The sequence below is a fragment of the Ambystoma mexicanum genome, chromosome 4q (assembly GCF_040938575.1).
Source record: "Ambystoma mexicanum isolate Mex_15411 chromosome 4q, UKY_AmexF1_1, whole genome shotgun sequence".
Classification (NCBI taxonomy): Eukaryota; Metazoa; Chordata; class Amphibia; order Caudata; family Ambystomatidae; genus Ambystoma; species Ambystoma mexicanum.
In genome coordinates, this window is record NC_090928.1 from 429,422,798 (window position 1) to 429,436,587 (window position 13,790).

At 46.0% G+C, this 13,790-nt stretch overlaps 1 protein-coding gene across 1 annotated transcript in view; it reads right to left on the reverse strand.

Moving 5' to 3' along the window:
• KIF26B (kinesin family member 26B) overlaps positions 1 to 13,790 on the reverse strand; it is an 876,378-nt gene that overhangs the window by 115,666 nt on the left and 746,922 nt on the right. Inside the window, exons 9-10 of the mRNA XM_069608003.1 lie at positions 8,755 to 8,938; positions 1,792 to 1,951 (exon numbers count right to left, since the gene is read on the reverse strand). Coding sequence (XP_069464104.1) covers positions 1,792 to 1,951; positions 8,755 to 8,938 — 344 coding nt within the window. The remainder of the gene's footprint in view (positions 1 to 1,791; positions 1,952 to 8,754; positions 8,939 to 13,790) is intronic.

Here is a 13,790-nt window from a genome sequence, read left to right on the forward strand (position 1 = left end):
ACCCACGTTCATCGGTTCCAGTGCTAGGCTTTGTTCTGAGTTTGCCGCAGAGTTCATTGATGAGGCTGACTATTGTAGCCCAACAGCGGTGCAAACAGTTTATTTCAGTGCTTTAAATGGAAAAAAAGAAGTGCAGGTACTCACCAAGCTACTAAGGTGTAGCCCGCTCAGCGAAACACTGGTCCTCACCTGGTGTGAGAGCACAGTAGCTGCATGTTTGATCCTCCTTTGGTTCTGCAGAGTGGGCCCTGAAGGAGACATTCTAGCACCACACTTTCGGTACCCACCGTTTCCGAGCAGAACCTTGGACACAGGTCCCTTTTAGGCGCACACTGTTGTTTGCAGGCAACACCCAGTGAGATTAAATGATGTGCCAAGTATCTTACACTTTGGTAAAGCAGTGTATCTGGGATCCTTTCACACACACTTCCAGGTTATTGTTATGCATTGTGTTAAGAAAGTTTGAATATCCATGTAAAATGAGACTTTCTTTTTTGCATAGCAAACGAGCAGATACCATAGCTGTAAACTAAGCTTTAAAAAAGGAGTTTTATTATTGCTCACTTTCATTGTCTAATGTGAAATTTGGTAGCTGGAGCTTCGTGCACATTTTCAGTCGAAAACGTTCCATCACAACTCCAATTACTTAAACATTTAGATATTAGAATGGTATTACCCAAATTGACCTTTTACAATTGACCTTTTGTCCTAATTGACCTAATTATAGTAGTCCTAATTACCCTTCTGCACAATTGACCTTTATATTATTTTAGTTATTTTATATATGTATTGGGTTGGTTTTGGATTATAAATAATATAAGGGGATTGGGTGTGGGATTGCAGGGGGTTTTGGATTGGGTGGGGGGTTGCGGGGGATATCCCCTGCATATATGTCCTAATTGACCATTTAAATTAGACCAATTCTCCCGCGGTCAATTCTCCCGAGGTCAATTGTGAAAAGGTCAATTAGTATACATCCATTAGAATAGGTGCTGCTAATAATAAAGACACGACTTACAAAAGTAATTTCCCAGGCTTTCCATATCAATCCCTGCTCCATCAAATAAAAGGTGAAGCCCGCTTAGCGAAACACTGGTCCGCACCTGGTGTGAGAGCACAGCGGCAACATGTTTGCCTCTCCTTTGGTTCTGCAGAGTGGGCCCTGAAGGAGACAATATGGGCAGTGCGGGTGGTGGAGCGAGGAGGAGGGAGAGAGCACTGCTTTCCCCAGCAAAGGCTGCAGAAGCTTAGTCCTTTAAATTGTGATACAGTGAAATGAAAAACTTTAATGTTTACCCCGCCACATAGTTGAGTACTGGTACTCTCTTTCAGGATCAATGTGATGTCATCGCAGCAATTTGCTCAAATCCCATTCGCTCATATTCTTTTTACCACATTTTACCTCTAGATATGCACGGGAGACCCACCCCCGGAACCGCCACATTTTTTAAGACCTAACCCGAACCCCTATCTAGGTTTTGCGGTAAAAAGTGGAAAAAAGCCTAAGAGGAAATGAGCTTCGAGCAAACTGGCCGGCGAGGAAACGGGGTAATTCCTAGCTCATCTAGTTCTGTTTTGATTCTTCACATTCTGAGACTTCTAGTGCTGTACTTATAATAGGAAAAGCAAAACTACAAGTCCCAAAATGCAGATGACATATGAGTCCCCTTCCGCATGCCGTTCAATACGCAAATGAGTAGCCTTGTTAAAGACAGCATGCAATGGCACACCCTCCGTCCGCCCCGCCAGTGGTTTTACATTCGCCACAACGTAGAACTGTTCATCACTTACTTGTATGGGATGTGTTTGCTGCCATTCACGAGGGCGAGGATGACGTTGCCCAGGGCGGACAGTGAGAGGCAGAGCCCCGAGCCTCCGTCCCGGCTTTTGCTCAGCACCTTCACACAGCTGCCCAGGTCGATGAGATGCAGGCGGCTGCGGCCCCCGGACACTGTTGGGGGGAGACAGAAAGAGATGGTGCAAATCAGTCCACTTGACTGCTGTACATGAATCATCGCCATTCTTTCTGAAAGGCCGCATTGATAAAGGACCTATACTCTTCCCGGGTCACAAAGAAAGCAGTCATTGGAAGAGGAGCCGGAAGTCCTAGGCGGCGTCACTCCATGAAATAAATGGGCAAAACATTCGAATCACATTTTTGGGAAAAAATCCACGTGCTTCCTTTCGCCATAAGTTGAGGACTAACATAATGCCAAAGTCTGTGCATGTAGTTTAGGGCACATCCCTGTCAATCTGATGTCGCACGGGCATGGGATGACTCAAACGCAGAGGCGGGAGCAGGGCCGGCCTTAAGGGCAGTAGCGCCCTGGGCGAATTGGCGCCCCTCCTCGCCCACCGCGCCACCCTGGTTAACAGGGGGTGAGGGGGCAAAGGGGCGGGGCCAGGAGGGGGCCACTTTTTTTTTAACCTCCTCGCTCAAGCGAGGAGGTTAAATAGGGCGCGTTAGCACCCCATTGGCATTGAATGAGCCCGCCGCCGCGGGTTCATTCAATGACAATGTGGCGCCTGCCACGCCTTCTGCCACATCGCCAGCTCGGGGGAGCCCTTGAAAGACTCCCCGGAGCTGGCGTGGTGTGGGGCCAATGATGCCTTTTCTTATGAAAAGCGTCCGCGGCGGAGGGGCGCATTTAAATGCACCCACTGCAGCGGGCACATTTTCCAGTAAAAGGCCGCCTGCTGCACCTTCTCACACAACGCGAGCTCGGGGGAGCCCTTGAAAGACTCCCCCGAGCTGGCATGGCGGGGGCAAAAAGCGCCCTGGGGGGCGCGGTGCCCGGGCGGTCACCCAGCTTGCCCCCCCCAGGGCCGGCTCTGGGCGGGAGCCATTTTGGTCCTTGAACGCTGCTTCTGGGACCGGTGGCAATACAACTCTCTTTTGGTGCCAATTAACTGAAGCCATTTTCTAAAATAAAAATAAAACACTCAGGGGGCTGGGGACACCACCAGCTAATGTCTACAATGTCTGAAGGTGGTACATGTGGAGCCCCATTGGGGGCACCATTGCATGTCCTGCCAGTAGTCAGTAAAGGAAAGGACCCTAGTGTCACTCAAAGCGTAGTATCTCTAATGGGGAAGGAAGTAGTCTGGCCATATTACTGTACTTATGTAAAGGAAAAGAGAACAAGGCGAAGAACACCAAGAAAAGATGCCCCAGGGAAGGGTTTCTATGGCAACAAAACATGTAGGACAAACACGCAAGGATCCACTATGCAAGCAGAGCTTTGTGACAAGTGCACCTCAGGTGTGCACAGGTTGCATGAACCACAGAGTGAAGGCCGACAATAGATAAATGGCAGAAGAGGAAAAGACACACTTTCAGCATACACACTGCAAGCAGATGCTGTGCGTGAACAAGCAACTCGCTTCCAGTGCTTCCAGCGGAGACTTTAGATCGCTCCACCACCATGACATTATTGCCTGATCCCATGATTATAGAGAAACTCTTTGTGAGCTCAGGCTATGGGCCAGGAGAGGCATGAATTAGCATATTAGAACATGCAGTCTCCAGATCAACCAACTTCCACCTCTGTATTCTCAAGCAGATGTTTCCCTATCTTTTATACCCCCACTTATGCAATTGGGGGTATGAATTGGGCCTCTGCAATGATGGCCATCATCCTCTCCATACTAGGCTACTCCAATTCCTTCTATCTGGGTGCTCCTGCCTTCCAACTTAGAAAGCTCCAACGGATCCAAACCTCACCGGCAAGGCTTCTCCTCACACTCTCCCCCAGAGAACACATACCCCCTGCACTCAGAGTACTCTACTGGCTCCCCATCAGCCGACAGGCTACTTTAAAAGCCATGGCATTACCCACTGAGCCGTCCACAAGGAAGACCCTGAATTCCTGCAATTCCAACTCTCACACTACCACGCCACCCAGATTCTCAAATCAGGCTCAGCCCACCTCTTGGTGGTCTCCCTCACAAGTTCTCCAGACTAGGTGGCTCCTTCTTCTCTGTCCTAGCACCGACCTTCTGGAACTCCCTTCCCCTCACTCTACATCTCATAGACGACCACCTTGCATTCAGGAAGGTGCTCAAAACCTGGCTCTTCCCTCCCGCATCCTGAAGCCACATGCCTACTCCCTCTCTCACACGCACTGATCAATGGTAAGCAACCCCTTCCCCTCTCCCCATCCACTCTCTCGCCGTACAGCTGCCTGCCTTGATTACATCCCCTAAGGTATCCTCTCAGTTCGGTCCCTGCTTCTCACCTCCGCCTGAACCACCGTCCCATTTTATGGCAATGCAGTGTGGGTATTTTTTAAGCTGTGATGAGCCAAATTAGAGAAGGCCAGGTAATATACTTATATGATTTTGAGGATGGCAATGTCTCGCACTTAAACATACCTTTACGATGAGAAACTGGATTGATGGGAGGGAGAACAATTACCTGCACTGGTTTTGAAGATGGGCTATAAGGTTTGATACTTTGATGCATATGAGGTCAGGGATTGTATCTGTACCTGTAAATCTTAAAGTGGGAAATGTACTGCACTTGGAAGGACCTGGGGTTGGGAAATGTATTGCACTTAGAACGCTGAGGGCGGGCTTTGTATTGCACTTGGATGGATTTTGAGAATTAGTTTTGGCTTGGACCTTGATGGAATCCAATGGATGGGCAGTGCCTATTGTATTTCAAACTATTTATTCCATCTGCTCCTCACACCTTCAGGATTTAGCCTAAAGTACGGCCGCACTCCCTCACACATCTGCTTTAGACACAACTCAAACACTTGCACAACACCCTTGTCATAAGAATGCAGCTACCTTTCACAACACAAATCTGAACCGTAGCTACACACATAGCTACCTCTTACACACCTCCCCTATTTAGTTCTCTAGTGTACCCCTTTCCACTCATCCATATGACATTTATAAATGGCTGTCTACCAGGGACTTGGCCACCCTCTCGTTACTTTAATGGACTAATGCACACACGCATAATAGCACTTCCAATTTCTCCACATTTTGGACTGCGGTCCCACCGAGGGTGTTCAACCGACAGCATGTTGGGACCACTCTTGGTGAAAGGCACTATACAAATGAAGAGAATGAATGAATGAATGAATAAAAACACTGGAGCATAATTAAAACTGTGATTAGGCACACACCAATCACAAACAGCAAACTTAATGGGGAAACAGACACTCCAACTAGGACACTCATTGAAACAATTACTGGCAAAGCCTAGCTATAAAAAGAGGCCAAAGGCTCCTGTCTGTGAATGTCAGTGGTGTATCAGAAATAGGAGAAGGAGGAGAGACAAGGCCAATTAGCACCACATGAGAGAACTATAGAAGCAGAGGTGACTACGTGACAAGCCTGCTGGGAGCCTTGGCCCAAAGATTGGCAGGAGCAAGGCCGGAGGAAGGAGAAATGTGTGAGTAGCCTGCTGCGGCTCCAGCCCAGATACTGGTGGTAGCTGGAAAGCAACCATCTCCAATTAAAGATGTTTGACTCCTTGAAGAAACCCCGGACTAGGAGGGGTCATATGTACTGCAGGCTGAGAAAAATCCAGGTAGAGGAGAGGAAAATCCCACCCAGAAGACTTGGGAGAGGCAAGAGGGGAGGCTATAGACCTTGCTTCTGTAGACCATCAAGAGACCCCCAGGCAAAAGGTGTAACCCGACAGGTCTTGTTCCAGTAGGAGATCAAAGGCTGCACATTCCCATTGCCTGCCAAGGTCGCAGCAAAGAAGTGGGCTGTGGCACTTAAAACCTGTGTGAGCATGTGACTTATATGAATGATGCTATCCTGGGTGTGGATGTCCAGGTAGCTTGTGAAGTAGAACACAAGCAGTACATTGTACTCAGGAAACTAGGTCCTCTTAGGCCCCTCACTGGAGTTGTGTTGTCCTGCCATCCTGTCACTGTTGTCTTAGAATCTGCCTTTGGTTGGTTCCACGTCCCACAGGTATTCCTCCAAACCCTATCAGCTGAGAGCAAATAAAGCAGTTGAACCATACCTATGTGTTCTGTGTCCTGTTGTACGCACATCATGAAAATATGTGTTGTGCTAGTCTGTTCTCGAGAGAAATAACCATTCTTGTGCATTTCACATTGACTGACAGACTCTCTACCCTTGAATCACTGAAATCAGAAAGAACCCCAGGCTGTTAATATTTGGGCCCAGGAAAACATGCGGAACCTGTACATCATCCTTCTCTTACCCACATGCCCACACTGTACTTGGTACTGGTACAGATTGCCTAGCAGACTGTGTCACAGAGGATGAGCATTCACTCTGCGCTGTCAAAAAAGTCAAAATGCCTTCCTATGTAAGGATATGTTTACCTTCCGGTCTTATTACTTGCACACAAGCACACTAAGTTTCCTACACAAAATGTGCAGCAGTGATGTCCCCACCACGAAAAGAAGATCGGGCCAAACTGATCACCAACCAGTTTCTCTGCACAGAAGGGCAGGCACCTAGCCAAGTGGGTCTCTTTCATTGCTGAGCTTCACCAGGAAGCACACACAAGGGAAATGAGGACGCATTGTTCTTCGTGAATAGCTGCACACGTGCATACATCCACGCTTCTGTCGAATCAATCATTATCACCTCATTGAAATTAGACATCAAGCCAGTTAGCGTCGTACCTTGTCATGATTCACTCTGTAGAATTTCTGGAAAGGTGTACGTCACCATATTTGAATGAATGAAGAATTTACACCTGTTCTAAAAAAACATCAGCACGTAAGGGCACTCAGGACCATTCAACTATTTTCTGGATGACAATGGAGCATTAGGGCTCGTAGATGAGTGATAAGGGAACAAAAGTGTGAAGCCTGAAATGCTTTCAGGTGTTTTTTTTGTTGCATAGGAACCACCGTCAAATTATGACAAACAGCAGGTCTTCAATATGGCCATAGGGATGAGTTATCCGAGCCATACTGGGTGATAATGGACCACGGCCTGAATTCACTCGGGCCATTAACGACAGCCCTGGGCCGTTGCCACCCGGTAAACGGCCCTGGTAACTCAACATTATGGCCATTTGCACCCTGGTCTTACGTCCAGGGGTGCTAAAAGGCCTTTATTTATTTGAACAGTTTGCAACGAGTGTGCGACCTATTCCTTCAAAGAAATGGTAATCCAACATGGCCACCATGGAAATAGCAAGGCTCCAATCAGAGCCCCTATTCCGCTTCCATTTGTATGGCGGCCAGCGGTCATGAGAGGAGCGGAACTGCACTACTGCAGCATCACTCCTCCCATGTCGAACCTAATTAGGTAGTTGGGGAGTGGCGAGTGGGGAAGAGAAAAAGAGACGGCGGGGAGGCAGGGAAAATGAAAGGATGGGCACCGGCATCACCAAGGTTGCTCAGATCGCAGACTTAAACGGTGTGGTTCAGCCCAATTTCTGAGCAACCTGATTGGCTGAGGAGCCCACCCGGGGGTTGGGTGGGTGCTTATAGATCCCGCCACGTGTGCTCTTCATACTTAGCACTGAGTCGGTTCTGTTTTATAATATTCTGGTAAAAATAACCCAGATGAAAAATTAAGCAGTAAAAACAAAGAATTAACAATAACTCATTTTACACTGAAAGTAACGTGAACAGTAAATGTAATGAGAATGTATACGAAGAAAGCAAAAATAAATAAATGACTCCTTTTTCTAGAAAAGCAAATTCTGTGCAAAATATGTATTTGTTGTGAAAATGTGTTTTTGATTTAATATTGATTCAGCAGTACCAGGTAACCTGCCACCCCAGCGAAACCCATCAACTCATTGTTTGCACTTGCCCATTTCCAGCTTTTAGGGCATACTTTCAAAATTTGGGAAACCTTTTGTATTAAATATTAACGTTAGGATATTTTTGCTTTCTTAATTTTTACCTTAGTTTTTTTCAGCAAAAGTTATTTTTACCTCTTCATTTTCAGGGTTCTTCATGTTTGTGGAGTTATTTTACTGCTCGGCCCTCTGACCCTTCTTCTGTAAAACGGATCATTAGTAAAGGGGCGTGTAAGCTGCTGATGCCAGTGGCACTGGCGCTCGGAAGAGACACTGCACACACCACAGAGGCACCAGGACTCGGGTATTAAAAACATGATATTTAGTGTCTGTGATATGCCGAGTGCTGGGGATCCAGACAACACAACTGGAGCAAGATAGACGTGAGAGCCTTCGTACCACATAGTGACCATAGTAAAAATGCCTAAAAAGGTTTCTGTTCACTGTAGTCCATAATGCAAGTATTCTGAAGAGACCCACCTCTTCAAGGAAGGAGTCTCTCCTCCTCAACACCTAGTCCATCACGGTGCCCACTGCACCACCTGACTCGCTAGATGCCATCCGCCCCTCTCCTCCTGGCCACCCTGTACAGCTGTACCCCTCCTCTGTGCCCCTCTGTATCCTACGCCCCACTTTATATCTGTTCTGTTGTATACCTCTGCAAAGCGCTCCGTTGCTTCTCTGAGCTAGGTCTGCGATCAATAAATACCATAATAATAATCATAATAATAATAATAATTCTCGGCCACGGGTGAGTGGAATTAGAAACCATTGCTGTTCGTTTCCAAAAGAATGCATTGCATTTGGAGATGTATCTGCCTGTGTGGCAAGATAGCATTATGTTTTCCCTTCATGGGCCATCATCATAGTGTATCCTCTGTAGGCCGGTTAGCAAACAGCAATACATATGACACAAGTGCACTAAACATTGCGTATCATGGAGCCTCGACCCGTGCAATTGAGGCCGTGGGGGATGGAGGGCGGATACTCACTTCCTCCTTTCCCGCTCTTCTCCATCCGGTACTGGTAAATGTGCAGTGTGAAGAGCATGTGCGAGTTCCGGTGATCCTCCTCGTCACAGTCCCGTTGGCTGCCCTTACGAGAGGCAATGGCGGCATCCAGGAAGAAGGCGGCTTTCTCTGCGGTGGGAGCGCGGAGTTCACTCTGGTTCTGAAGCTAAAGGATGGAGTAAAGCAAAGGGAATAACAGAGAGAGAACTTTTAGGATTGAATAGTGGCGGGTTGTCAATCGGCATCACAGTCCGAGAGGCGACACTTCAATGGGGATTGAGGATGGAGTGATTAAGGTCTCAATCATGGCACCAGAGTTGCAGGAGATGCAACTCAAGGAACGCAAAACACAACCTTGTGTCCACCCAAAACCCTCTTGCCTGAGTGAGGAGGGATTTAGAGCTCTCTAGACGCCATTTGCTGTACAGTGGGGAGTGTATGGGATGCGTGCACAGGTAACACACGCATGGAAGGAGTGCACACATATTAAACCTATATAAGCAACATAATCTGGCCACTAACGAGCAGGTGAAACTCAGATTGAGGTCCCCTTTCCCCAAAATGGGACCTGCTATTATGGAAGGAGGTGCAATTCAGGTGCATTTCACATTTCTCAGTCGAGCTCACAATTTGTCATGTTGAAAAACGTGAGCAACAAAAGGGGTGCTCCCGTTCCCAAATGGCAGCACCCAGCTCCAGTAAAACACACAATTACAACTGACTGATGTGAGAGAAACACACATACAAATGTAAACCTGACTGGAGATGATGAAATACATATTGAGAAACTTGGCCAGGGTACAAAATACAAGAAAAGGATCTACAGATGATTCTAGTAATTGCAAAAGCGCACTGCGCCCCCCCATTCCATAAGTGGTACCACGGGGGTAAATTACTGCACTGCTGTAATTACTGCTCGGATAGCTGGCATACGTTGGCAACGTTGGTATGCTGTATTATCACCAGCTGCCATTACTGCTGGAGGTAAATTCTGTGGAAGAAAATACCAAGGGGTAATTAATTTACCACCAGCAGTAAATCAGCAGTCAGGCAGGTTATTCTCTCTTCTGTAATATTTTACCGCCAGTGAAATTTTCAATTTCCTACGTGGTATAGCATAACCCATATTAATGGAAAACGCACCCTGTGTGACGTACATGGGGTACAAAGTGAAAATGACAGTAAATTATTTTACACTAGGCAAATATGACATAATTATGCATGAAACAGGGTGTTGAGTATATCTTTTCATATTCAAAAGAACACTTGGACCCTTGGCTATTGCTTTCAAAATAAGCATAGAGATAGCTGGATTACAAGAAGACAATGAAGATGGTTTTCATCTCAGTTCCCTCACTCCCCAGCATAGCCCCAAATGTACACCCATTTCAAAACGATCCCAACAATATAGACATGGGGATTAGTGCTGTCTCCTTTATTTTACTGTGTGTCACTGAAGGTCTGGTGCTGTAAACATCTGATACATTTAAAAACAAAGAGGGTACTTATGATTTTTAAGATAAGGGCCAACCGTCTCGGTTTTTCTTGCAAGTTTATTTCTATTCGGCCGCTCTCCACAGGAAACTCTACGATCGTCCAGCTAACGCTGGAGGATGCCCGATTGTCAGAAACTCTGGAGACAAACTAGTTTGGATCTTTTTGAACCATCTTCACCCATGCGAGTTTAAGGCCCTTTAGGAATATGCATGCAATGGATGGGTTCACAGAATAACTCAGAGTCCAAATAACCGAACCAACTCAGGAAGATGGCAAAGTATTGTTTTATCGTCAATTGTCTAAAACAGGGAGTTACAACGGACATCAACAGACGTGCACTCGATTTCTCTCAACAATGTTTCCATAAAAACAACATTATATACTCAAAATACGTCAGAGGTGACATCATACTACATGGCAAATAATGAAAAACCTATTGGGAATCGGGATAGGCTTAAGGGGAACATCTAAGTACACTTTATATAGGAACTATGATTTTAATAGACTGCCCACTGTCAGGTGGACAATATATGCCTACCTCTAAAACATGTCATCTTCAAAATCATTAAGTACACGGTTTCTTATTGGCTTCTCAAACTATTAGGTCCTTCGTTATATGGACCACTACAATTGGTTGGCATGCTTCTGCCATGCCAGGAACATTTGGTTCACTTAGCAGCATGTAAGCTAGCACTCCAAGTTCGACTCTATTTTAATGTTTGGCTCATGGGACAGGAGACCACTATTTGGGCCATTTTGCAGGTTTTAAATGTCTTAAATGAATAAAACATGTCACTCTTGGTGTTCTTTCTTAGCACATTAACAGGAGATGGTTCATCCTTCCAACGTTCACTCATTTCCAGAATAGATAGCCAACCTTGGCTACTTCAGTCTTTACTTCAGGACAAAGAACCTCATCATGCAGCTCCACGATTTAGGTTATTCTAACTGCGACACAATTTCCCTTTCTTCTTCATGGGTCCTGGATTACTAAAATTCATGATACCGATGTCCAGCTTTTAAACAGTGGCGGCTTCGCCTGCATTCGGTTCACTACATATAGTCATCTTCTATGATGACTTAGTCTACCTTGCGTTTCAGTGTCCGTACAGTTATTGAACAGTTGATTCTCTGTAGCACTTCGTGCACGTGTAAACTTTTTTTTCATATTTAAAAGTTCACTTGATTCTTTACTTCGTCATTAGTTTCTGTAGGATCCATACATTCTCTTCAGCCAGTATACTGAGACATCATTCATATTCTCTTATGATGTCACAGGCTTCTTTCTTTGCTCTTTTCTCATATTCCTTCAGGGAGTTCCTCCCTCAGATTGTCATCTCTTCAGGGATACATTCGATAGGGTTGTCTCAATGGGTATCTTCTTTTGAATATACGCTGGGGTATTGGCACAACTGCTGGAGTCAAACACGGCACAATCTCAGGCTTCCAGCTGCTCCTCTACTCTTAGTTGCTGAACACCAGAATATGCATATCCTCTTGGATTGAATCCAATGATCGAAGCGGGTGGGGACTACAGGGTGTCATATTCCTCTACATTACCCACAACTACTCAATTTTCCTCTGGAGTACCATTCCAGGGTGGTGGGCAGGGCTAAAGTCAAGGGTAGACGCGGATGGACAGAGTCCACCCACTTTTTTCAGAGGGTGGACTCAGTCCCCCCCTGCAAAAATTATAAACATTGAGTGTCTTCTAAGAATTTAGGAATTAACACAAACCTCGGGGCTCGAACCACAGTCTTTATGTTCACAGGGCAGACACTTCACCACTGCACTATAAAACCTGATGAAAAATAACAAATGACTAAAGGCGATATGTCCCATTTCGGTAGTGCATGTTCTAGGGAAAACATTGATATTTGTTCTTGGAGTTTAAAACATGCACACCTTTAAACTTTTTTAGAAACACTATTAGAAGAAAATATCCTCTCTTGGTTTTGTGTGTGTGTTGATTTTATGAAAGGCAAATGCCATTTGTCCTGTGCAATTTGGGTGGCTATGGAAAGCCAATTCAATGTCTTGTGCACTTTTCACATTGATGAGCTAATTTCTGGCGATGTCGAATACAATTGCATTTATTAATGAGTCCCCCCACTTCTTTCTTTAGGACTTGACCCCTGGTGGTGGGTGAGGGGCACTTTTGATTTTTGCCAGCAGCTAAAGGGGACTTGGTCCAGCAAGTAATGAACTAGAGTTATAGCTCACTGAGCTTATCTTGCAGACTCATCTTTGATTCAGTTTATTTCAATTGCAAAGCCCATTCCAGAGATGTCCCACCTGTGCTAGGAGACTAACATCCCAACTTGGAAGAGCTCTGTTCCTTGCTTGTCTATTGCATGTATGCATGCTTAACACTACATTTCTGCAGGAGTAGCTGTGTGGCTAGTGGGGTTGATTTGGTTTTTGGCATATCCCTTAAGAGATGAGAATGGGGGGGGGTTATAATTGGGATGAGTGGATAAATCTTAACAGTGTGTGGAATAATGACTACGAGCAGGTGATCATGTGTGCCTAATGACCAGCTGGTGTCATCAGTAACATTTTTACCATGTTTGCTATATTTTTAGTGTTCGCATTCGCGTTTACTGCATTTGACTACTAACAGTGGCTAGTGTACTAAGATGCGCGTGCCACAGGGTCCTTTTATTGGTCTTTGGTCATTTTGTTCTTTGGCCTTCTTCCTGCATTCCCAGGTCAGGAATTTCCTTTCATGGTCATGCATTTGGGATCTATGTGATAACTGCGACCACATATATTTGCGACGGCTGAAAATGACGATTTTTCATTTTTTATTAAACCCCCTTTACAACACATAGATATGCGGGAGAGACCCTCCGCAAGCCCCCCATGTTTCTATAATATCCCATTTCCCCCCAAATATATATGTGGTGTAAAGCGGGTGTTTAAAAAAAAGTCGGACATTTCGGCCGTCGCAATTGTGAGGGTGACATTTTGGACCATTTCCTGCATTTGCCCAGGAAAGTTTCTGTTTTTCGCTGTCTAGGGCATGCCATGCGTTTATGCGCCCAGCAAGTAGGCTGGGATTGTCTGATCCCAATCCGCAAACTGGTGCCAGTGAGTCTAGTATGCATGCAAGAGTCAGCCCCGCAGTGCCCCCTGATTGGACCACTGCTGGTGTGCAAGAGTTGTGCAGATCATTGCTATTGGAGGGCTGAGTTTGATCACTCACCTGAATTTAGGATAGGAAAAGGAGTTCTGCAGCCATTCCAGCAGATTTGAAGAGGTGCCAAGTATCCTGTGTAGCTGTGCAGCCGACGGAAAGCCTGAGGACGAATCCTGAAGAGGCCTTGCGACCATTCTTGCTGCTGTCCTGGTGATGCCCTACTGGACTACCTGATCTCATAAGATCCATGCTGGTGCTTTGACCTTTTGGACTGGTGGGACCAACCAGTCTCAATGCCTTCTCACGATCCTGCAGCCTGGAACCTTCCCTGGACCACCCAGTGGACTGACCAGCTCCGTTTTGGATTACAATGCCTGAA